Genomic DNA, 26,626 nt, shown 5'->3' on the forward strand with positions numbered 1-26,626 from the left:
GCAGTCAGAGGTCAGGACACAAAGGACACAGAGGGTGTAGATTTTCTTGGGTGTGGTCTTAAACGAGAGGATGGACCTGACCTGGAGAGTGTCAGTCTGGAATTTATTGTTTAAGTCCTGTATGAGGCTAAATATTTTCAAAAGCGACATTAAATGTGAATTTGTGGTTTTTGACATTTGGCAAGTACATAAATTCTAACTGATCATTCAAATAAATCATCAAGAAAATAAGTAACTGATCAATTGAAAATGAAAATACAGTTAGGGCATGAAAATAATCTACTGTCTTTTTAAAGTCCAACAATCCTATGCAGCATGTAGACTTTATTAAACATAACAATACATTTTTACATTTAATAAACCAAAATATTGGAAGCTGGCCTCCTCTCTGCTGCTCTACTGCGCTTAACTCAGAGTTTACTACGTCAGCCTCAAACTGTCAGACGTCTGCATCTGAGAAAAAAATGATCAGGCCACAAACCCTGACCGTCTGGCTGCTTTTCTTCCCCTATCTCTGTCTGTGTCATGATCTCCCTCGCTCACCCAGGAAGTGCTCTTATTGACCTCTTAAATGCTGCGATTGATTGCAGAGAAGCTGAGCAGCCGTATTGATCGGGCAGCCTTTATCATTCACTCAGAGCGGGGAGCCGGAGAAGAGGAGAGGCTCGAGCAGCAGGGGGAGAAGCTACTGACTGGATGACCTAATAGTTTACCGACTGGGTGAGCATTTACATGACAAGGTGACTAAATATATTTGTGTGGATTCGTCGGCTTGGCTGTTTGACCTGCACTCACTGACGACAACTAACATGCATTACGGGACATTTCTCTCCACTCGTCCTTACCCAGCTCATCCCAGAGCTGCCGACACTTGTCCGTCATGCCCGTGCCCTGCTGTCTCCATAGCGACAAGCGGGGGTCCGCCATGAACTGCTCCGTGATGAGCGTCAGCATTCGGGCACCGTTGGAATCTCGCATTCGCAGCATCTCCCGCACCTGGAAATACCCAGGATCACAGGTTTAGTCAGTGTACGTAGTCCACGACAGTTTGCTCTTACTGCCAACACATCTAATACATCTAGCATATCAACATCAGGTTCAAAAGCCGACTCCAAGAGTTTTATAGAACATCTCAACGCTTTGATTAACCAGACAATAGCTTGTGTTTAGTGGGCTTCTTTCGCTCAGACAAAGCCCGAAGAAAGTGCATTGATGAAGCCTCTACACCGACTTTGAAGATTTTACAATGTTACATTTAACTACATAAAAAGATCCATTAGTGCCTTGAGTTTGAATAATACAGTTAAAGAAATCTCAAGTTGTTCTCGGGAGCCGTTCTCTCTGTCGGAAACAATATTTTAACACAAAGAGAAAAAATGTTCAATGCAGCTTCCGCCAGTACACATGCCGTTGTGTCTTTGGGCAAGACACTTAACCCTAACTTCCCTGACGGCTCTTCTGACAGTGTATGAATATATATGAATGTGACAGAAAACTGCGCGGTAAATAGCAGCGCTGTATGAGTGTGTGAATGGGTGAATGTGACTTTCCTGTAAAGCGTTTTGAGTGGTCTATTTGACAAGAAAAGTGCTTTATAAATACAGTCCATTTACCATCTGTGAATCCCGTGTTCTTTGACGGAACTGAACAACGGCTGAATGTGAAGGTAAGATGAGGTTGTAAGACAAACTGTACGTAGAAAGTCGTTCTGACTCGACTACAGGATATTTGGGGGCAACATTTTGTCAACTTTAAAAGATCAGTTTACACATTATGGGGTGGTGGGGTTGTCAGACATGTGAACCATTGTTACCAGAAGAATATTAAAAATAGCTTATTTCATTTGGACTGGAGCAGTGTTTGTGCACATTAATGTGTGTATCTGTGGTGTCTGCCAGCCCACAAAAGCTGTGAAAAAAGACCACCCTGTGTTCTTTTTGTGGGCTGGCTAATCCCTACAGCCTGGCTCTGGACAACTGGTTCAGATTTCTCTCCCACTCTGATGTCACAGTTGGACTCTTTTGGGGTAACCCTGCCTGCAATCTGATAATCTCCAGTTCTCTGGTGAGTGGGCGTAACATTTCCTACACGTTTTGAAAGCGGTTGATCAATCACAACAGACTGGGCCAGCTGGCCAATCAGAGAAGACTGGGGGTTATTGGGAGGCGGGGCTAAAATAAATACAAGTAAGTTAGACAGAGGGTGAAAAGAGGAGCTGCAGGAATCGGCAGTATGAGAACACTGATGCCTTTTCTGAACATTAGAGCATGTAAACCGTTTCAAATGGTCACCCAACTTAAAAGTATGAACCTGAATATGAGCACAATATGTCACCTTTAAAATAATATTCTGTTATGTTAAGAAATCCCATATAGAGCATTGTTTTCTCTTATAAGAGTATCATGCTTATCACAGACACAAATTGTATATTTCATTCTGGTTTTCAAAATGATCACTGGTTTGTTCAATCTTTTAAAGATTATGTCATTTTACTAATTGTATTTTTGACATTAATATTATTTTCTGATGAGCTACTTAACTCAATATTTCTCATGCTGAAGCCGATGAGCTACTTAACTCAATATATCTCATATTGAAGCAGGGGTAGGAAATGGAGATGTGTACCTTAGCGAACATGGAGTTGAGCTGCTTCCCAGAGCCATAGTATCCTCCCTGGGACAGAAACTGTTTGACTTGCTCCCTGACTTGATCCTCGTCCAGGTGCCAGCAGTTGTCATCGTCAATGCTGGCGCCTGCAGTTGGGTCTGGTGCGCCTGGGAATACGCACATACACACACACACACACTTAACGACAGGCACGCACACAGGTACTACACCCAAAGGCCTGAAAAAATGTATTAAACTGAACACGGGGGGAAAATTGGAAATCCAACATCAACTTTTGTCTCACGTCATCAAAGCTGCTGTAAGCAAAGGTGCTGCTGTAAGCAAAGGTACGTCTGTAAAGTCACAGTCGTGCCATTCCTTCCTGTCCTCAATTCTTACCCCAAGGAAAAACATAAACAGACGGCCACTGTTGGAAATGGAGATTACTTTTATAAAGCCGCTCTGACAAAAACACAGTTTCCTTTGCTCGATAATGACATGATCCCAGGTTTAATCCTTTGATGCTGCAGGATAGTTTGCAATAACCATCCTGAAAACAAAACAAAACAACTTGTGAATTATTTAAATCTTGGCTGATGCTCACTGCTCTCATACCACTTTGGTTTTGACATTGAACTTAAAGTCCACCTACATGGCATTTACAAAAAGCTGCTCTTTCTTAGCCCTAATCATACACTAAGGGAGTATAAGGCCAACTTTGCTTTCCTTCTGTTCCGACTGAGCATGTGTCTGGGTAATACTACAGGGAAATGCAGATATGCTCTGAAGGGGGGGGGGGGGGGGGGGGGGGGGGGCGCTTTGATCTAGCAGGAAGTGCGCTGAGGAAAGCCCAGAGATGTGTTTCCAACTGGCTGGGAGTACGCCGCAGAAAACATTCCTCCATCAAAGGCAGCCTCACTCCTGGATCGACTGAACTTCAACCCCCATGATCCCCCTTGAAAAAATACTGGGAGGAAACGCAGCCTGGGGCTTCCTGGACAGGAGAGCCGGAGAATGTCAACATTTATCGAAGGAGGATGAAATGGAGAAACATAAAGAGTTTTGTTTGGTAAAAGGATGTGTCTCGTTTGTCGTTTCCCTGATGCATGCCTGTTGCGTTTCTCCTCTTCTTTTTCATCTCAGTACTTTCTCCGGCCCTTTCATCTTCCCCCCTCCATCTCCCATTTCCCAGAGTGCCATTTCTCCTGTCTCTTCCTCTCAGTGTCCCCTTCCTTTCCACACATCTCTTCTCTATTTTAGTTGGCCTTCTGCTGCATCACTTTATCATTCAACTTCTTTTTCTTTCACTGTATGCAACCCACCCGTGCCACTGGAAGGAGGTGGCGGCTGGAGAGTGGGAACTAAGAAATCAAACGAGCCATTTGAAGCCAGGGCTTGATGCTTCACTGGAGTAATCAGGAGCTCTGACGTACGACAGCCTGTCGACTAGCATGCAGCATGTTTCAAGTCTGGAAGCTTTTAAGTCTGGCCTGTTGCTGTGAAGATATCACAGCGGAGGGATGGACAGCATCTCCACAAAGCAAGAATTTCTCAAGAATTAAACAAAAAAAGGAAAAATATGAAAGGAAAACTTACCTATTGACCATGCATTTATGAAAATAAAACTCAGTTGTAGACAGATTAAAGACATTGGCACAAAAGTTGCCCTCTCACCGTGGACCTGGTTGATCTCAGAGTTGGAGGAGAGGATCTCATCAGCCAGTTTCTGGGCAGTGGGCAGCACCTCAGTGTGGTGGGCTGTTATCAGATACTGGACCAGCTTCTGCAGCTGATCTCTGTTCATCTGGAACAACGTCTCTGAGATCGGAAGCCGCAGCTTCACCTGCATAAGACGGACACATACGTCAACTTTCATCGTTGTGAGGTGTTCGTCAATTACTTAGTTTTCCGAGCAGCTTATTGCTTGGAAGTGCTGTAGCTTGAATCGCCTGTGAGTCTGTACGCCATCTTTTTATTTCGAACAAAAACTTTATAAACCCTTAAAGTAACACAGTGAAACTTTTGCAGGGCAACAGCAGCCTCTGCCGATGACTTTGAAGCTGTTTTAAAGTGAAATAGTTGCACTCAATTTCAACTCATGGCAGTCTCTACTTACTGGCTGCTGAAATACCATCGTTTAGTACGAGAGTAGTGCTGTTTGTGTTCTGAGATTATTACAATGTACAAGAGGTTCTGTATCTTTCACAGGTTTACCACAAATGTTTGTATATGAAGTGATCGGGGAGTCCTTTAGAGTTATAAGAACTGTAGTGACAGGACATTCTGTGCCTTAGTATTTTAAAGTTTAGTAATACCAGAAAATGTAAATGAAAAAAAAAGAAAAAGAAATATGGGATTTTTGTCACAATTTACCGCTTTATAGTGGCATCTAAACTTTAATTTGGCATCCATGTTTTGAGTTTTGAATTGCCCCATTAACAGAAATTGTATGTTTATCTTTGCTGCAAATTGGGGAAACACTATCACCTGAATGTCTAAGTTACTGTAGCCTGAAAATATGAGTATGAGTTTTGGTATAACTGAGTTATGACTCTGCATCAATCATGTGCTAAAGGTTAAGAAATCAAATACTGTATACTGTGATTATTACCTGTTCGGGCTTGCGAATCCTGTAAAGAGACAGTGCCACCACGTGTGCGCAGTAGAAAATGTCCCGGTTCCCACAGCCGCAGGTGACTGAGGTTATCTTGCAGCGGTCGAAGCTGATGGCCACCTTGTGGGTGACCTCTGGATCCGACGAGGTGGTGGGTTCGGTTACCGTGCCACTGAGGTGAAACCCTGCAAAGACACAAGGAAGAAGAGGGGGACAAATGAGCTTCTGTTGGATTCATCATTCACTTAGATAAGAAGTCAAATCACACATTTTTCACAATCTTGACTGATTTCTGTAAGAATGAGAACAAAGATTTTCAATGGGCATCAATGGCGACGGTACAAAATCAACAACACCTAAAATTTCCGACAGTGTTTTTGCTTCTGCCGAGATAAAAGAGAAGAACAGAGAGAACATCTGTGGTAATCAGAGCCTATAAAAACACACAGAGTGAACCTTCCGTGCAAAACACACATTTTAATGAGACGTCATCGACAGGGCACTGTGCCATCTGACACTCTCTCCACCCCTCTCAGTTATTCCTATATGCATTTGAAGTGTGCAGTGAAAGAAGTTGCTATGATGTGATGATTTCCTACCCACGTGCCCCCAGGACAGTAAGGGATAGTTAGTAGGAGAGAGATTAACTTTAACTCCGCTTTGCATAGTTAACTTTTACAGCCCTCATACACCAAGCGGACTATTTGCTCTTGGCCACTTTTGAGCTGTTGTCGAGTATCTGGGGCGGACCACAATTTGTGCTTTTTGCGGTATGTCAGGCATTGTTGGCTCCAGTTGGCTATTCCAAGCAGCTGTTTGGCCACTTTGGTGCATTGAACTGGCTGGCTAGATTCTGAACACTGATTGTTGAGTCATTATTCCCCGTCATGCTTGTCCATGTCAGACATCAGGAGGCCAACAGCTGTAAGCCTTTGCAATGAGTTCAACTGCAGGTTGTGAAAAAGGATTGAAACCGAATCCTTTGTTGGTGCTATTCCTCGTGTGGCAGGGTCCTAGCACATATGAAAGACTCCAGTGAACACGATGACCCATTACAAGCCCCAATCCGCCATATCCGAGAAAATCTGATGAATTTTTCTCAGAGATACTTGGCATACATCTCATGCAAAAAAATATTTTTTCTGTATACACATGCCTTCCAATGAATGACCCACGGAAATTATGCAGCCATCTAAAAAGATGTTGAGCCTTCTTAAAGGTTTATCAAAAATGAGGTCTGATACCAGGCAGGTATCAAGTTTTCAATCTAGTTAGAACTTTGATAAAATGGGTAATCTCAGTTATGGAGTACCTCAAGGCCCTGTCCTAATTCCTCTTCTATTTTGTATCAAAATGTACATGATTCAGCATTTTACTGACTCAATTATCAACATCTACTAAACTTTATTTCAAAAAACGTTATGTACATCACAGAGCTAACTGTCTATTGGAACCTACATTTAGGATACTTAAACATTTATTAGTGTGAATTCGAGAAGAGGAACTGAAGAGAAAAGAACAGGTGGAACAACTGCAGGGGGACTAAATAGACGGTGAGTGCAGAAAAGGGGCTAAAGGGGACGAGATAGGAGGAGAAATGTGAGAGGAGAACAGAGAATAGAGGAGGAAAGAGTGTATCTGGTCTGTCTTGTCGTCTTACAGTGACAGGTCAATTATTTATGAGGTGTGTGTGTGTGCGCGCACATTGGATTACTGTATCTCACCAAACCATAGCAACCCCAGTGCTGCTTTCACAGCTAGGACGACAGGAGAGAGAACGAAACATAGAAGGGAGGATGGGCAAGCAAACTGGGAAGTAATGATATGGCTATTTTGGGCATGGGCTGAAAAAAACCCTACATGTCTGAAGTTCTGACAAACCAACAAAGACAATCGCAAACACACATTCAAAGACATGAATAATTAAATTCTGGGGGATGGGCCAGCATGGTAGACTAGCCTAATAAATACATGTTAAACCATCTCTCCCTGGCAAAATCCCACAACAATTGGGTTTTCCAAACCAAATGTTGTGAACACACACACGCAACGAGGAAGCAGCCACGCACACGAATACACACGCATGCACTGAGATCCAATCAACTGCAAGTTGCTTTCACAGCAAGAAAAAAAGGACAAGCTGCAAGAGAGCCAGGGAGGAAACTAATGAACACATGAAGGGTTGACAAGGACTGATGTATGCGGTTGAATGTAGTTTGTCACACAAACTGAACAAAGTTTGTTGTGAAACAAGAGCAAACTGACCCCCAGACTACTGACAAGCAACTACAGAAAGATTTGCCTATAGATGCAACAACCAAGACTGTGCAAAACAGCCAAGTGGAAGTGCTGAGCACATTTGCACTTCAGAAGAGAAAATATACAATTAGGAAAAAATTTATAATTTCTAGTGTAAAACAGGGAGCAATCTATCCCAATTTTCTTTGGGCATGTGATTTAAAAAAACATGAACTCAGGATGGCTGCCCATAAAGAGTACTGCTTTCTTTACCCCTCAAAACAAAATGATGGCATTAATGTTATAAAGTATGCAGTCTAGTATGTGTGTTTGCACGTGATATTTAATTGGCCAGGGGAAATGCATTGCCAGATGGTGACACATTGAAAGTACAGCAAAGGCAGAGCAAAGTTTTTCGCTGGACAATCCTTTCTCCAGCCTCAATCAGGGGTTCCCAACAGAGGGCTCAAGCTAATAAAAAGGACAGTACGGTACAGTAAAAGTACAGTGGCCAATCAAATACACGCAAGCACACTTTGAAGCATGAATGGTCAACTACTGCAATAATCCTACTGTGTACGTCAGAATTATCAAGACGGAGGAGAAAAGAGTTTCATGTGCAATAATACTACACTACATTCATTTTCAAGCTGACTTGCATTTGCAATTGTAGAAAGTAGAATCTTGCCAGTAACTGCTGTGCTATATCTAGGTGTCATGGACTTGATTGTATTTCACTTTCTTCCTGGTACCGGTAGCTACAAACCTGTTCAGAAGCCTCCCCATGCAGTTGTCAGTGCTATTTTTGAGCTGCATGTGGTCAAACCATCTGACCCTCCCACTACCAACCGATCCAACAGCCATTACAACCACGTGGACACTGTATGTATCAGTATGACTGATCTACTGGCCGACATACTGACAAATTGACCTGGGTGGCTTCATGACAACCAACCCAACTTGCTAACATGTCAGCTTCAAACAACTACATGAACAACCCCACGGATGATACTTTCAACTAACTAACATACTGATTTCTGACTGACCAGCACCAACTGTTCCCTGAGTCTAACTGGGCATCTGACTATGACAGGAAGGATGAGCAAGACACTGAGAGAACAGACTACAGGGGGAGAAAGAGAGGCTGATGCATCTGCCAGTGATAGACATAAAGAGTCCTCGGAATTGCCAAAGTCCCCCCCCCCCCACCGAGTCCGCCTGTCCGACCAATCTGTGTCTTGCAGCACATGGTAATATCATAAATGTCAGAAGAAAGGCTTTCCATTCCTTCCCTCCGTCTCCATAATGGATATACCTGTCGAGCCAATTTGCACAAGCCACAGCTTAGTGTAATGGAGTCCAAATTTGATCGTCCAGTGGTGAAATCATCACAGCGGAGGGTAGAGGATCAGGCAAAAATCAGGAGGAGTGCATTTCTTAAAAGCATCAGGGGAACATTTGGGAGCTATCTACCCTCCAAGCTGTCTAAATAAGTTCTTGTCAGTCGTCAGTCATTGCTGCACTTGCCTCCAGAAATTCAGTACAGCATTTCAGATGAGTGCAAAACTTTTGATGGCAGATGATATTCAGTATTCAATCTCTCCCACAGCTGGGAGTGCTGCTTTCCCTCTTTCTCTCGGCTTTGGACAGAGCCCCCCCTTCTCTTTCTGTCTGTGTCTTTTAGGTTAAAGCCTTTTGTTGCTCAGGCCGCGGGATGAATGTGACGGTGACACCGCTGCTCTTTTCACTTTCAATCAAGTCTAAAATGGCTCAGACACAGTTTATAGTCTGTCTGTCTGGCACTCCTCCCCTCTATCCTTTGCCAGTTTCACACATAAAACTTGCAACGACGCTGGGTTTCATTATATGGTTAAGCTGGCAGTTTTTGTCATTCCTATCTCTCTGAAGGGTCTTCCTATGCAACATGGCCATACCGAAAAAGATTAGGTACCACTCATGCGAAACCCTGCGTCTGGCTTATTGGACTATAAGCATACAGCATAAAACTTGGGAGCAGGGGGACACCTTTGGACAGGGCTTCATTCTAAGTTAAGCTAAAGCTCTCCGGAGAATTATATTTACTGTACAAATATTAACGGTGTTCATGTTTTTATTGAAGAAGGCCAACAAAATGGCACTGTTTGTTTTACGCAAGAACAGACATCATCTCGTGTCCTACACGGAACAAGCAATTGCTGAGAGGTTTTCACCTTAAAATCCAAACAACAAAGGGGCTTTTCAACTAATAATACAAATAGAAGGGGACTAAGGACGGAATCTTGAGGTACTCCATGTCTGACTAGATTACTGGATTACTGTTTCTCCCATTCATAAAACAGTTACTAGTCCTATAGCTTGAGGGTCAATACTCAATGTACCCCTTTTTTTATGACACTCACTCTGTGTCTCTGTGTGTGTGTGTGTATGTGTGTGTGTGTGTGTGTGTGAGTGAGTGTGTAAAATGCTGAGAATATCAGTGTGTCTTCAGCAGATGGGGATGAAATGACACTTGATAAAAGATTCTGCATCAGACACGCACACACGTGCTCGCACGCACACACACAAACACACAGTGTACAAAACGACCTTTTCAGAGCCTGTCTGCTTTTGTTCTTAATGTCGCAGTGAGCATGAAGACAAAAAGATGCTAACAAGTCAGTGATATTTACAGTAGATATAACAAATCTCTCTTTCACACAATCTCTCTCCCTCTAACACACCCACACGCAAACACACGTCATGCATCTTCATGTATCTTTGCTATTGGTTTGTTTCAGTTTGTATTGAGTGTGTACGTGAATGTGTGTCATATCTTTTTTGTCTGTTCTGATGCAGATACTTGCCCAGAAAACCTACACACACACTGTATGCCACTGACATCTTTAAAGCTGAAGAAAGCGTGCATGTGTGTCATTCGTGGTTAGTAACAGCCACACTTCAATGCGCTATGTATAGAGCTGTGTTCATTTTGCATGTTGGTGTGTTTTTAATCTGAATTGTTTGCATTTGACACTACATGTATAGTGATACAACATATAATACTGTGGTGGCCGGGGTGGCTCAGTGGACACACATAAACTTCGAGGTTTATGCCGATTTATGACGATTTCCTGCATGTCTTCCCCCCTCTTTCTCCCCTTTCTCACCTAGCTGTTCTGTCAAATTAAAGGCGGAAAAAACCCCCAAAAAATAAAATAATCAAACATATAATACTAAGGTATCTCTTCATAGATATAGTTGAAATCCTGCAGCAGTGTTGTACTGACGCATGTGGGAAAATCACAAAATGTGTGAAGATACAATATACATATATATGTATAAACACTCTCCCCTGCCTCCCGCCCCCCTGGTTGTACACCATCTGCCACTCGATGGAAACCCCACCTACACAGAAGCATGTCAGCCAATCAGGAAGCAGAGAGCTCCCCATGCTCAGAGGCCATTAACCCCCTAATCAGCTGGGGAGATGGAGCTAGGCTCTTAGCCAAAGTGAGTGTGTACGCCCACACACACATATACAAATAGACCATAGTCTTATTCAAACCCCTGCCTCACCACAGACAACGCAGACAGACAAACCCCACCCACCCCTCAGAGTGCATTTTTAAGTTCAAGAAGTCTACTTTCCCTACAGCACTGTGTCGACACCACTCCCTTCATTTTGCCACCCACATAGGATAACTGCATCCCCATTTGGTAAAGTAATATGGACTGGTGTGAAATTAAAGGAAATCCCAATATAGGTTCACCATGAGCCTCTATAAAAAAGATATTCCCTCATATTTATGTTTTACTGCTACTAATAATAATAATAAAAATAATAAACTGGATTTATATAGCGCTTTCCAAAAGCTCAAAAACGTTTTGATGATGGTGTTGGACAAATAGTTGCTCTGAAATCTCTCATAGGCGTTAATTTCTGTCAGGATCTGGCAATTATGAAGGCCATAGTTTGTAATTCACAGTTTTGATACCATACGACTCCAGTGACCTCCTCTATACTCCTTGAGTTACCTTGAGTTATCACGACACAAACCTTGAATCCATGACTAGGGGTTGACCTCATCTGACGTATTGGTTTAAATCATGAATTAAGGTTTCAAGAGAGAAGAGAGAAACATCATTTGAAAGTAAAACCTAAACACGGCCAAGACGAGACAAAGTCATGGTGCCTGTGGTGGTGATATACTGTCATAACTTCAAATAACGTCAGTATAGCACTGGCCCTAAAACAATAAAACAAATCAGTCTGGCTCTAATGCTAACTGCTCGCTAATATGGTGTTTTTGTTCTGCATTTCCCAGTGATCACTTGACAAACACTGTAGGTGGGTTGATGATGTTTCCCAAAGTGTCTTTACTGCGGTTTGTTTTGCGCGTCTATTATGACTCAAAAAAACCAACAACAATTAAACACACACTTCCTCCTCAGCCACCCACAAACTTACTGACTCTTTCTAAGTCGATGACACATTACTATTGATTTGGATCAAAAAACTCAATTCTCAGAAGAAATACATGCACTAAAAATGCCCCCATTCTAATCTCACTACCCCTTTCCAAAAGTAGCAGAGGATTCGTCATCCTCCAGCAGCCAATACATCCCTCGCAGCCTGTGGCCCTTCCCATCTCCCATCTGTTCTGACAGCTCCAAGGTTAACACAGCACCCCCCTGCTCGCTCTCATTCACACACACAAGGCACCCACATGGCCCTCTATTCAATCAGCCATCTATCTCTGCACAGCAGACGTGCATATGCACGGACACACACAGAGTACACTGAATCCACACCTCCCCTCTGCCCATCCATCCATCCATCCATCCATCATTTGCCGATCCATCCTCCTATCCCTCCCTCCTACAGTGTTTGCTGATGCGATAACAGTTGATTGATTCATTTGTGATTTCCCAGCACCCATGTCCCACACACGCACGCACAAAAATCCTTGCTAACCGCCGGGACTCATTTGTCATGATTACATTGAATTGATTCCCTGATTTGCTCCATTCTGTTGCCACGGGGAAGGTGAGAACTGGGCGACAGGGAAGAGAAGAATTTTTTTGCTGATGTGCCACTGTAGAAACAACAAGAAAGGGAAAACTGCAGATCTGACAGAGCTGACTCGGGTGGAAATCAGCAGAAGGCTCACGTGTCAGGCCCAAGTTCCCAACCTGATTGAGCAAAGAGCAAAAAAAAAAAGAAAAGAAAAGAAAAATGAAGGAAATTGAGAGAAATAGTCCAGAGGGAGAGATGGTAGAGCTTGATGTAAACCTGACTGCTATGAAAAGAAGTTCAGTGCTCACAGAGATAAAGAGAGGGACAAAGGCCGTTCAAAATCATCAGAATGAGGAAGAGTACGTATGATAAAAATTGTTAGTCCTGTTCTTGACACGAACATGCACTCGCTTGCACGCGCACGCACACAGGTATCTTGCTTCAGATAAAAGCTGCGCGAATGAATGGACGGATGGTGGGAAGGACGGCGTGGTTCCTTGACAACGTCTGAAATTCAATCAAGGACTTCATCTGTCTGATCTGAAAGCAAGCAATCTTACGTGAAAGCCAATTCAGAAAGGTCCAATTCAAGACTTGCATACATACTGCTGTTAATGGAGAGCCACTTTGTCGATTCATGCCATTGTGAGTGGGTAAAACACTAGAACGAAGGTTACTTGGAGAGGAGAAAAAGCCATAAATGCTGCTTTCAGCTTTTATGGGGGGAAAAAAGCACCAAGAGCCCATGTGTGCCCAAAGGAGAAATGCTTGTACGCAAACACAAGAATGAATACAAAGCTGAAGCTAGGTTGAGGTGAGGCCGAGTTAGAGCCTTGGTACATGCGCGTTATGCACAAAAAAATCATCCTAAGTGTGTATAGCGTGTTCATGGAAGGCTAAATTAGAGAAAAGAAAGCAGCGGGGTGTTTTACTTGTAGAGACATTATTGTGCATGCGGCTTTGTCCGGACAAACAAAGAGCAAAGAGACGAGCAAAAGCAATCTATCAAGCTGCAAACTCTCAGAGACCGGACCATACAGTATCCCTCGCCTGCAAGCGATAAAACCTACATCCGCTGTCTAGAAGAAAACTTGGACTTCCAGTTTTGATTTTTATTCTTTCTTTTTTTCCTGAGTGACTTGGCGTATCACTACATGCATTACCCTTGAAGCAAGAAATGTAACGGCATAGGAACCTGAGAACACACAGCAGAGAGATGGAAACCTGTTGGGGTTGTAAATAGACAGAGCCGCAACCCGAAAGCTAAGATGACAATTTTATTGCACTGGGAGCTAATTCACAACAAATGCATGACCCAATGTGTGAAAATATATGCTCATATTATTGCACAGAACTGGCATTTGTTGGCACGAGACAAGCTTTTAGCTAAAATGTTTACATGTGTTCATTCGCCTCCCGTTTACTCGTAAGGTAACACTAGGTATAACCCTTGTGACCTTGTCTTTAGGCAAATTTATAACCAGTTAGGTATGAAGACAAAACTGTAGCTGACAAGCTAATGTTACTGCCTGACGTTATCATTTTCTATGGGCCACTAATGCACACATCATCCCACAGAAATTGAACAAATGCACAGTTTGGCGGTTAAAAAAAGCTTTTCACAAGGTTGTAAAAGTACAAAACTAACCTACACACTAGTATGACTTGTCTTGGTCAAATCGAAAATGGCCCCCATATCAGTGTGTCACCATCTTGCCTCCCAACAGAACTGGACAGAAACACAACATGATATGGAAACACAAGCACGAACAAGACACACCAACACGTGAGCTAAAAGGAGCCGACAGCCATAAAAGGTCACCACGCTGAATTTCCCCCTCCAATTACCAAAAACTCATTTATCACTCGTTTACTTACAAACTCATTCACATACACTATGCAACACCAATTTTTTTTTTCAATAAGCGCAACCACCTGGACACATGAAAACACACACAACACACGAAATACACGTGATATCTGCTTGCGCACTTGTATGGATCCTTCCCTAGAGCAAACTATCCATGTGGAATGCGTGTGTGTGTGTGTGTATCCTGGTTATCTTTGTGTGTTGATTCAGGAGAATGTGTTTGTGTCTTTTCGCGTGCATCTCTGTGAGGAACGCATGCATTGTTAATGTGGTTATGCACACACATATGCGCATTTACACACATGGATTTCCTGCTTGTGTTTACGTATGCCAAGCCTGTTGTCTCCCGTGTCTCCCTCTGCTGCTCTTTTGTCTCCTCCTTCTCCGTCTCTCTCGCACTTTGCCCTTTTCCTAAACCAGCCGTGGCCTTAGCCATGGTTTTTGTTTAATATGGCGGCACGCAAAGCAAAGGAACAGCCATCTGCCATATGCATGCAGCCACCGTCTTAGGAACAACAAGGCCTGGCATCACAATGCCTCTTTAGTGTGTGTGTGTGTGTGTGTGTGTGTGTGTGTGTGTGTGTGTGTGTTTGTTCTTCAAGCGCAGTCTGCAGGGCAAGATAAGTATGCATTTAAGAGGCTTATATTTCATTTCAGGAACTGAAGGAGACAAAATGGCTCCATTCTGAGTTGGCGGACACAACTTAAGGAATGAGGAGGTAGCAACAAAAAGAGAAAAGAAAGAAAAAGCTCAACCCTGGTGGCGTTTCTGCACATACACAAGAGGAAGGAGGTACAAAGGCAAGCATTTGTCATCTGTGCACAAACACAATTGAGCACAGAGCTGAACATTTGATATACAAATCCAGTTTCATTAATCAGTGTTTTTGTTTAGTGTACAACTAAAGGCAAGCGTCTGACGACTGCAGCCAAATCAATGTCTAAAGACTGAACAATAGTAACTTCAAGGACATTTCAGAATAAGCGAATATTGACCTCGGCCTGTCAAGCAGATGACACTCTCATGGAGGCTGTGAAGGGAGGCGTGCAGCAAAGGCACTCAAAATTAGCAAAAACACATTTTATGAATAATTGAGCATCTTTTTGATGTTTAGAGGTGGCTGAAAGAGGCCAGAGTATAGTATGTCAACCGTATTTTGAATGACAGAGGCTGGCGTGTTCAGTTTTACTTCTGAGCTGACAAAAAACATTGCGAATTCCAAACTCCTTCGCAGAGAGTTAATTTTAGACGCCAACATTTGTCGAAGGTGAATCACTGTTTGGATTCTGAGCATACTCGGGGAAATGAAAATAAATGCTGGTGGTTTACTGGTTAATCTGGTTGCCCGTTTACCATAGTGACAGCAAGTCTCGCTGGTTTTCATTTCAAACAAAAGGAGCAGAAATTTCAGACATGGGATTCAGTTCAATCCCTGCTGGCAATCTGAAAAAATAAATACTGACTAGGGTTTATTCGATGTTTTGGTTGCGCTTCCACAAGAGTCGGTTTCTTTCCATTCTTTCTGGGAAACATTATGTTCGACGCAAAGGTCGTGACATTTGAGGTTTTTGTTGGACTGTCTTCATGTCTGGGTTTAGAAAACCTTTCCATCCGCTGATTAGCCTCCACCCCTACAGAGCTGATCACTTGCACAATCATGCATGAAACATGAATAATGAAATATAATGAAAACAGCTTGCAAGCCCATATACAAGCTGACGAGCCACACATGCTCTCTCTCCCCTCTCTCTAAAAACACGCACATACACAACAATGGCACTGCAAGGGTGAAACTCTCATTTATCCATTAGCTGAAAAGCAATCACAGATTTAAACACGCACGCACACACACACACCCACACACACACACGGGTGGGGGACTTCTGGTTGACTTCATCAAGCTCTCATCAAGCCAAGCCACCATATGGGGATGGGGCCCAAAACAGAGGGGGATTGGATTTTGTGTGTGTGTGTATGTGTGTGTGTGTGTGTGTGTGTGTGTGTGTGTTTGTGTGGACCCCCCCCCTAAAAGAATGCAGCAATAACACAAAGGAAGCAAGCATCACCAAATCAGCTTTGTCTTGCATGCATTATGACGCTGCTGTTACCCCATTAACACACACACACACACACCCTGAAGGTGTGTTGAGCTCAAAACAACTGAAGTAAAGCCATGAAGGGGGCCAGACACTCTGATTACTACTACCCACACACACACAATTCTCCTCGCTCCCCCAGTGCGTCTCTATTCCTGTCGCTCTAATTTCTGGTCTTCTCTCCCTCCTCTTTCTCTCTCTCATCATGTTAACTGGCGAGCCAGCATGGCACCTTGAAAATCCTGAGAATCCCCTCTCCCTGCACCCCCTGGCTGCCTGCTTGCATGCATGCATAAACACACACACACACACACACACACACACACACAGACGGTGTACCAAGGCCTGCGTCGACAGTCGTACGTGGGGCATACATTGAATTTTAATCTGGGCGTGACCTGCTTTTTCTTCCCCACCTACCCCCCTGTGGGTTCCCTCCCCTACTGGCTGCCCCCACAGAGTCAGCCTTTCACAGGCAAGCACATCCCCTCCTCCACAAGCCCCGCCCACCCCGGCAGCCCCTCTAAGACCGGGGCTGAAGGCCTCGAGGCTGGGGCCTCGCCTGCCATTGTTAGCCCACAATGGGTGAGAGGCGGCTGGCAGGCAGGCCGCAGCCAGGAGGCCTTGTGGATGATGCCATTGGGAGAGAGAGCAGAGCAGCTATGGGGGGGGGGATATAATGACAAACCTAATTTCTGAAATGAACACGAACTGACAAGACAAATGATTAGAGTAAATGATGTACTATAAATGGAACACACCATATGGGAAAAGTGCAATTTAAGTGAGTGAATAAAATAAAAAGTGAAGTTACATTTAAATGAAGCTTGGCTGCATAGCATGACTTTCCCGCCAGTGGGGCAAGGGACTGAAGAGGTTAAGGCTACATCCTCTGTTACACATTTCAGCTTTACAACATAACTACTGGTCCGGGCATCCGCAACACTCTGGAGTTCTCGGGCCCTGAAACGGAGACTTTTGAAAACATTCTTTTAATAAGGTTGCGTTTTAGTCTGGCTGGGCAGAAACCCGGTCATTTCCTAAAGCTCACGTGACCCTGTTCCAGATGAAAATAAGCGACATCAGCCACGACTGCCAGTGGCCAATGCAAAATGGATAACTAATTAAAAGCGTTGTTGACCTTGTTGTCTTTGCTAGCAGCTGTTGAGCAGTTAAATTACGCATTTTATAATGCAACAACTGCTTACATGCACGGGAGGACGAGCTATTATTCAAGCAATCTGCGACAATTCCCGCGGGCATGCGCGTGCCCAGTGTACGTGAATGGTCATGTGATGTTATTTATGATACAGGGCTGAAAGGCCTGTCGGCAAAACAAGTTTTTAATAAAAACAGATCAGTGCAGCCAGTAATAAGTTGTTGTTCAACAGATAATTCACTCTGGTGAACAGTTTAACAGAGATATGATGTTTTCGGCACAGCCATCTTATATTTCATATTTGAAAAAGTTGAATATACCAAGATCAGTCCAGCTATAAAATGCACCACATCAAACAAAAACTACTAAACTGCAACCGGCTGACCGACAATAAGAGAATGCGCTGACAAAGGTTTGTTTAGCTCGGTCAACAACAAGAATGAATTAGTGACACATGAGGTAAAGTTTTGTTGTCAGACCACAGGCCATGTTTGAATGGAAACTATTCACATGAACACACATGTACACACACCCTCACACAAGTAATCACCTAATAATGTCAAAAGTCAAACACACAAGCAGCTGTACACACACACACACACAGTCAGCTGTCATGTTCATAACCACACACAAGCATGCGTGTGCACGCGCAAAAACACACACACACACACACACACACACACACACACACACACACACACACACACACACACACACACACACACACACACACACACACACACACACACACACACACACACACACACACACACACACACACACACACACACACACACAGGACAGATAGGAGGGGATCGGGCTGTACTCGTCAATCTGGTGACACACACAAACAAACGCACACACCACATCTGATCACAATGGCCTGGATTCAGGCAGTGCAGGGACGGCTTGAGATTGAACCAACAGTGGTGCAAGCCTTCCAATCCCCTCTGTGTGGACAAAGAAGGGCTAGTAACAACAACCCCGGGGCTACTGTTGTATGGATGTGTGAGTGAGCGTATGCCTACTGTATATAATAGGTGTGTGTATGAGAATGTGCGACGCTGGCGTGTGCTGCATTTTTTCATCCAAATGCAAAGCGTTGCCCGAACGACTATCTGACTCGGTTTTTTTTCTAGATTAAAACTTTAAAGCTGCACAGCTGAACTCTTCAGGCCCTCTCAATTCTTTCGAGTACCATTGCAATAATAGTACCATTGTAATTACACTCAAAAAAGTGGCTCTTTATTTCTTTTTCTTTACTAGCATGAACTAGTTTGCAGTTGCCGATGACGAAGTGACATGTAAAGACACATAACACAACTCAAATCCTCAGCCTTCTCATTCGAAGCCATACCAGTCACCTTTTCATGAGTGTTCAGTTGTCAAGAGGATGAAGCACCAGTATTTGTCAGCCATTCCCAACCCTCTGGTATTTCCCCCCCTGGCACCGAAAACTGCTATTGTGAAAGCTCTTAAAAGGAAGGCAAACTTGACCTACATGCCTTTGTGCTGTGGCGATTTATTTCAGCAAAGTCGTTGAAACGCTAGTCTGAAAAACAGCCGAGCCTTCGCCTTCATTTTCACCTGTGCTTTACAGAAATAGAATGTACAAATGGCTTCCAAGTTCACCACAGCAACAGCAGTTGCAAGCTATAATTAATGCTCTAAATTGCCTTTCGTAAACATGCAAATAATAAGACAACTTTAGTACTTTTAGTAGCACTATAGACATATTTGACTGTAAGATAATGTTTAATGGTGATAATATACATAAAAGACTCTAAACACATAGGCAGAGTCATAGTCTGTGCCACTATATAAAAGGGTTTCCCTTAATGACCAATCCTTTGCTCAATGTTGATGTAACGCGGGTCCCTCAGGTCTACATCCTGGGTCCTTTACGGGGGTCATCTAACAGCATCTGAAACCCCTCCCCGTACATCCGACATCAGAACTGTGACTGAGCCGCATCCATTACTTTCTACTTCCTCTTATCTGACAATCACTTCACAGTCATTGACCTGGTTTAAGCTTTGAAATTCTCTCTCAAGTTCTCTTTTTGTATTTTACTACATTAGTACCGTCATTTACTTTATGTACAAAAACCTGCAAAACTACAAATGCCTTCAAAGAAGTGACGTTATTGGAAACGGCAATAAACACCAACACTAGTGGATGACACATCATACTCCTTTGCTTCATGCATACCCTTGCCTTTAGTTTTTCTACTGTACAATTAGAACATAAGATTGATTAATTCAACAAGGATGACAATGAAATTCTAATTCCCCAAAATGAAGTGGCCCAAAAAAATTGTGGAACCTTGATGCAGTTTTACATCCTGAGAAATAATTTTGTGTTGGACCATGGGTCTCCGTGTTCTTAATATGTGCTTGATTACATAAACGGCCCTACGACAATGAAGTCTGATTTGATTGGAGAAAATTTCTAACCGACTCCCGTGCACCTCATTTAATTCCCTACTTTGGGTGAATGGAGTCTGATGAGGGTGCATTTAGACCTCATCTTGGAGATTTTTACGGTGAAGCTGAGGGATGACCTTCATGCAGACCCCCTTTTCCTCTCTGAAAAAAATCAACATTTTCCCAATGTCTGAGCTGCAAAACGCGGATCAAATCTTAGTGCAGATGCAACTTTGGCTTGCCATAAGATCAAATCGGCCAAAAGGTCATGCTGACACAAACTTGACAGACGGGGCGACTTGGGAGAACAGTGAGGTAATTGTCAAATGTGAAGGAGGTAACATTATGAGACAGAGTCACGTGCCAAAGATACTTCATCTTGGCAAGAAAGGCAGAAGCCTGTCCCAACACGCATTACTGGAGACTCATTTAATGCCAGATGCTGCATTAAAACCGTACCTGTTTTGAGTGTGTGGCAATGTTAATGGCGATGCTAATTGTTGGCAAATGGAGAATGATGCTAAAACTCGGGTGAGGTTGATTGACAATGAAGGCGTGATAGAAATTAAATTTTACAGCAGAAAGTATCCTGCTCTACCCTTCCAGAGAAGACGAGGCACACCAACTGTTTCTCTGACACGATCGAGAACGACTTTCATCACATGGACGTATACTAGTTGAACATCGTACTTTCTACAACCGCCGTGGCAGTTCACCAACGGCTCACCAAGAAACTGGGTTTGCTTATTTTTTGAGTCACAACGTGAATGCAGTGCTGTGCAATGCACTCCTCCTAATCTCATTTTGTCTGTTTCAATGTCACACTTGCTCCCTGTTTGACTTTGATTCTTTTCCTCACTGTTTCACTCGTCTTCCATTTCCTGGGTTTCCTCTGCAACAATCTATCTCCGATATTCCATCACACACACACTTAAAAGAAGAGCCTGATTAATTAAGTTAAGTTAAGTTAAGTCTTGTTGTTAATTAAGTGTCTCTCCCTTGTTTCCGGAAGGTGTCAGAACAGGGAAGGCCATCTGAAAGGCACTTCAGCCAAAATGATGTCGATTTAAAAACAGCTATGGACACATGAGGCAGCGGGAGGTGGGAGAGTGGGCTGGACTCTGCTCATGAATATTCATGAGTTGACACTTTAAACATATCCTCTCATGGGTCACCACAGGGGCTTACCCAGCCAATCAACTCCTTTTCCAGATATTCTCCGTCTGCCACTGCAGTTCAAGTCAATCAATTTGGTTTGTTTTATTGGCACTGGTGTTGTGACGGCGCTGCCAAAGCATTTTAAATACAGCCGAGTGAGAAGGATTTCAAAATATGACTAACGCATAACGCTTTTTTGTTGTAATGTGCAAAAAAAAATTTAGTTATAAAATACCCTGATGTGACTTCTTCCAGACCGGCAGTTTAAAGGCTTGGCACAGCGCTAGAAATGGAGATTTTTTTGCAGAGGAATCAGTTCATTCCATTGGGATCACTGCAATCAGGGGATTTGCTCGTGGGGCCAAAATAAATATGCAACTTTGGTCAACTGTGGAATGTGAAATTCCAACGTTGACCAATAGAAACAATTGAGGGATTGAGAGCTGAAAAGTCCGAATTGGAGGAGGCCAACGCGGGATACCAGCTACTTCCAACAGCAATATGTAGGCTACCACTTCACAAAGGAGGAATAGTTTACAGGCACTTATGAGTCATGAGATGATGGTACGAAAACATCTCAGAAAGCTTTTTTAAACTCCGGAATAACTCTTAAAATGACAAAAAGAAACCCTGGAGAACAAACACAGAGAGAACAGAAGAATAACTAAAGAAGCTCATGGAGTTATTGTGATGGATTAGCACTAACAGATTCCCTGTGGAGGTTTGCAGCTTTGCACAAAAAAGGTTGTAGACCAGTGTAACAACAAAAAAACACCCAAGTTAATTAACTCACCATCTACAGTGGGTTACCAACTAGCCCTGCAAATTGTCCCTACGCAACTGAAAAAATTCAACAGGTATAAGGAAACAAAAGCTAACGCATACCTCAGAAATGAGTTCAAATCCTACACGCCTTTTCACTTCCTCACGCCTGGCCAAATTTCTTGTCGAAAGGTCAGTAGTGTCAGAAAGTTGTAAAAAAAAAAAGAAAAGAAAAAAAAGATGTTGGATGCCGTCCAGTCTGTTCGGACATGGAATGGGCTTTTTGAGATGTTATTTAGAAAATCTAGCAAACCCTTATTGTGGATCATGTATGACTTAACCCAAGATGAAATTGTGCACTTTGAAACATAAATCAGTCAACACATCATTCTGAGAATTATTTTTGACGAATGGCGCATCCTGTGTGTCAGGCAACAGCAGTCATGGACTGGAGCTGACCACGACGCCGAGCAGTGCCCCTTCACCTCTCAGGTGTAACAACAGACAAAACTGGAGTTACTGTATGTCCAAAGTCAAACACCAGCGAATATCAAGTAGGTAATTACACGCAGCAGTATTTCACTTCTAATTCCCCCTACTGCTCTCGATTGGCCGTCTCGTGTTCCTAGTTTTTGCCCCACATCAAGGTCACTGCCACAAAAGACACACACACACACACACACACACACACACACACACACACACACACACACACACACACACACACACACACACACACACACACACACACACACACACACACACACACACACACACACACACACACACACACACACACACACACACACACACACACACACACACGGGACGAGGAAGAGTGAGCAAGTGAAAGGCTCTTCACAACAATGTGTGTCGTGGGCTGAATACAGAGCATAGCACACAACAAAAGCATGAGCGACAGCCAGCTGGCTTGGCACCACTTGGCACGGGACAGGGCTGCTTGTCCTTGGCATGACAATGAGAGAAACACACACACACACACACACACACACACACACACACACACACACACACACACACACACACACACACACACACACACACACACACACACACACACACACACACACACACACACACACACACACACACACACACACACACACCTCTTCTCCTGTCTTCTCAGGTATATTTGAAAAAGGTGTAGCTATAGTGAGGCTGGGCACTTAAAACAAGATCACAGTGAAGAGGCCGTGCCGGGCAACACCACAAGAAACACAACAGGATCCTCTTTTCATCTTGGAAACAAGCGAGGGAAAAGAAACAGGGGAACTTAAACAAGACTCGGCTGGTGGAAGTGGAGGAAGCTGGGTGAATTAAAAAAAAAATCAAGTTGGGTAGTCCTGGTAGTCAAGAGAACCGGTTTGAACCTGTGAGTCAAGGCCCATCTGGTTCTAGCTTCATGAAGGACGAACACTAATAATACAATCAGTACCACATGCACATTCTATCATCTGTCCATCCATTATCTGACTTAGGTTGTTTCCAATGTTGCTTTCCCAGGTTCTATCAGGATACGGACAAATATCTGTTATCCTTTATTATGAATTCCCTGACACACTGTGGAGAGCCACTCCAAATATTGACAGGAAACCCGGGGTATATCTTTCTATTCCTTTGGAAAATGCTCATCAGATGGTAATATTTAAATATACAAAAAAATGGCCTCAGACAAAGAACATGGAGTCCGAAGACGTGGCTCAAGAAGGCCATGGTTGTCACAGAGCAACTAGCATACTGTACTGTACATCTTAGCAGAAGCAGATAAAGCATTATCAAAGACAGTGTTCCTGAACAAAATAACATTGTTCCGTGTGATGAACGGCTGATTAGGACTGTTAACCGCACAGATCCGAGGCCAATCACCAGCAAGGAGCCACCGACAGTCGGCGTGACTGCAGACCACAGTGTCTCCGTGATGGCAGTTCATCCAAACGTTAATCCCCCTCCCCAAAAAACATTGAGGACTTCCTTGTTCCACATTGGTCAAATATCCCTCCGGCTTGGTTCTACAACACACCTTTGCATATTCTCATATCAGCGCCAACCTCTCTCTCAAGGGTGCAAGTGCAATCAGCTCAGACAGGACTTTGTGGTATTGGGGGGGGGGGGGGGGGCAATGACACTCTGCCCACATCGTTTTTTTCGCCAGGCCCTTAAATACTGCTTTTATCTTTGCGGCCTACAGAACTGTATTCATTGTACAGTTACTGTAAGCAAACAGCCTAACGCTTGTCCCGGTGCCTCACATTCAGTGAACGTATCCCTGAATCATCACCCATTATGCTCTGTGTGTTTGACTTTGCACAATGGTCAAGAGCAAGAGTCTCTACATAAATTCTCGTTTGACTAAAGCTGTATTTTTGTTGTTAATATCTGTGTGTCAGTCCTTCCCATAAACTGCCATTGTGAAACATCGTCTATGGTTTAAGGCTAAATGTAGCTGCCTGACTCCCCGAATGCCCCGCCTCTAATTCTGAGTTGTTGAGACATTGTTGCCTGCGGGAGAATAAAGACATGACTAATGGCCAAAGTCAAATCTTCTCATTCAATTACAACGTGTCAATTCAAAAGCATGCGGCGGGGGCTTAGCTTTGCTGCGACACAGCCGACGGTAAAAAGCGATGGCGGCTGGTGTCGGGAGAGGGAAGGGGGGCGAGGACGGGAGGGCCTGTTGGGTTTACTCAGCCTCTGCAGGTTAAGGACGAGTTAGATATGAGGGGAGGGACGAGATGTGACGACTGCGGGGAGAGAAGGCCGCTCTGAAAAGTAACAAGAGGAGAGAGGGGAAAAAAGAAATGAAGAGAACGAGGGCCGCCTTACTCAGCAGGAGCTGTCTGCCAAGGCAGGAGTCAGGCAGGGGGCGAGAGAAAGAGAGTGTGTGAGTGTGTGAGTGTGAGTGTGTGTGTGTGTGTGTGTGTGTGTGTGTGTGTGTGTGTGTGTGTGTGTGTGTGTGTGTGTGTGTGTGTGCGCGCGCGACATAGGGGAGATAGTGGCCACGTGCCAAATACAATGACCCACAAAGCTGGCAGGACACAGGGTGGTTGTGACTGTGTGTTTTTGTGTGTGCGCGCGCAGGAATGTGTGTGTGTGCGCGTCGGCCCGCATTCCTGGGACGCACGCCGCCGCTCTCTCCACAGTAACAGCGAGAGGAGGCCGTAGACTCCGTCTCGGCAGAGGGAGGGGCAGGAGGGAACCGGGGAGGTGCACGAAGGCGAGGGAGCGCTGCGGTGCTGAGGAAGGATGAATCGAAAGAGCGGATGGGGAGACAGACGGTGCTTTTATGCCATGTGACCTGCTCTTTAGCTGCAATGTTTTGAAAGGAGCCACGTGCCTCATCATAACATCACGGAGACATTCCTATAATTATCATTTACCAATCCTCCATCCTCTTCAGTCAGTTTTACACTCGGCGACGTACGTCTGTGAAATTGGTTGATTGTGGTAGAGCTCTGGTTCTCAACCCTTCCTCCTGAAGGACCCCCGCCCTGAACATCCATCTCTCCCTGCTCGTCCCACAACCGATTATCTGAATCATGTATTTAGCGAGTCGGGTACGGCGTAACTTGACTTCAGGTTTGGTGTGAACGGACCATAGGGACCATTGGTCGTTGCCACGGTAACCGACATCCGAGTCTGTATTAAAATGTTATTTTTTTATTGTTTTTATTATTGTATATGCGTTGCCACAAAAAGGTGGATATTAAAAATAATTATAGAGGTTTCATTACTGGAAGTTGTTTCTGGAAGACCAAGCCTGAAGACATCATATATATCAAGTCCTCACATAATAAATTGGATGACTGGGATGTAGCTTTAGAGGTATTACCTGTACAGTGACTTCACTGTAGTTCCATGACTGCCTCTGCTTGGTTAGCATATCGACAAGAGGCAAATAATAAATAAATAAATAAAAAGCATTTTTTTCTTTCTGCAAATTTTGTATCGACAGTTATTGTTATTACAGAATTTTGGAATTTGTGGCTTTGGGCTTTTTGTCGAGACGGCCCCCGCTCGAAGCCAGTAGACAATAGAGAGAAGTGAATGATTGGACACAAACCAGGAGAAGGACGAGGAGAGCTTGGAGAATGCGCGCGTGTGTGCGCACTCCTGATTTTCTAAGTTGGAAGAAGCACTGGTCCCATCTGGCAAGGACACAAACCCAAACCCACACAATCACACGTACACTCTCCCTCTCACACACACACACACACACACACACACACACACACACACACACACACACACACACACACACACACACACACACACACACACACACACACACACACACACACACACACACACACACACACACACACACACACACACACACACACACACACACACAGCCATTGTCTGCAGGAGGGAGGCGGGTTAAAGCCCCCCCCTCCCCGCTGACTCCTGGAAGCTTGGAGGACTAATCCTGTTATCTTCGTCCCAATAAGAAATGAATTAATGAATAGGGCTCGGAGAGACGGTGCAGAGTGCTCAGCGACGGCCCTGCGTGGAGGGAGCCAGTGAGCTCACGGACTCCGCCTGCTCCTTCGCTGAAGTTCGCGCGAAACAATGGGAGGATTCTCCGCACATAGATATGGAGTCTTCTGTGAATTGAATAGAGCAAAAAAAGATAATGTCCTACGTCCTTTCCTGCCCACTTTGCCTTGACCTCCATGTT

The 26,626-nt window shown here is 44.0% G+C and overlaps 1 protein-coding gene across 1 annotated transcript in view; it reads right to left on the reverse strand.

Annotated features, from left to right (window-relative positions):
• Positions 1-26,626, reverse strand: part of zswim5 (zinc finger, SWIM-type containing 5) — a 64,310-nt gene that overhangs the window by 14,180 nt on the left and 23,504 nt on the right. Inside the window, exons 2-5 of the mRNA XM_035633506.2 lie at positions 5,219-5,406; positions 4,282-4,450; positions 2,626-2,774; positions 846-996 (exon numbers count right to left, since the gene is read on the reverse strand). Coding sequence (XP_035489399.2) covers positions 846-996; positions 2,626-2,774; positions 4,282-4,450; positions 5,219-5,406 — 657 coding nt within the window. The remainder of the gene's footprint in view (positions 1-845; positions 997-2,625; positions 2,775-4,281; positions 4,451-5,218; positions 5,407-26,626) is intronic.

This window comes from Scophthalmus maximus, chromosome 5, assembly GCF_022379125.1.
Source record: "Scophthalmus maximus strain ysfricsl-2021 chromosome 5, ASM2237912v1, whole genome shotgun sequence".
NCBI classification, from domain to species: domain Eukaryota; kingdom Metazoa; phylum Chordata; class Actinopteri; order Pleuronectiformes; family Scophthalmidae; genus Scophthalmus; species Scophthalmus maximus.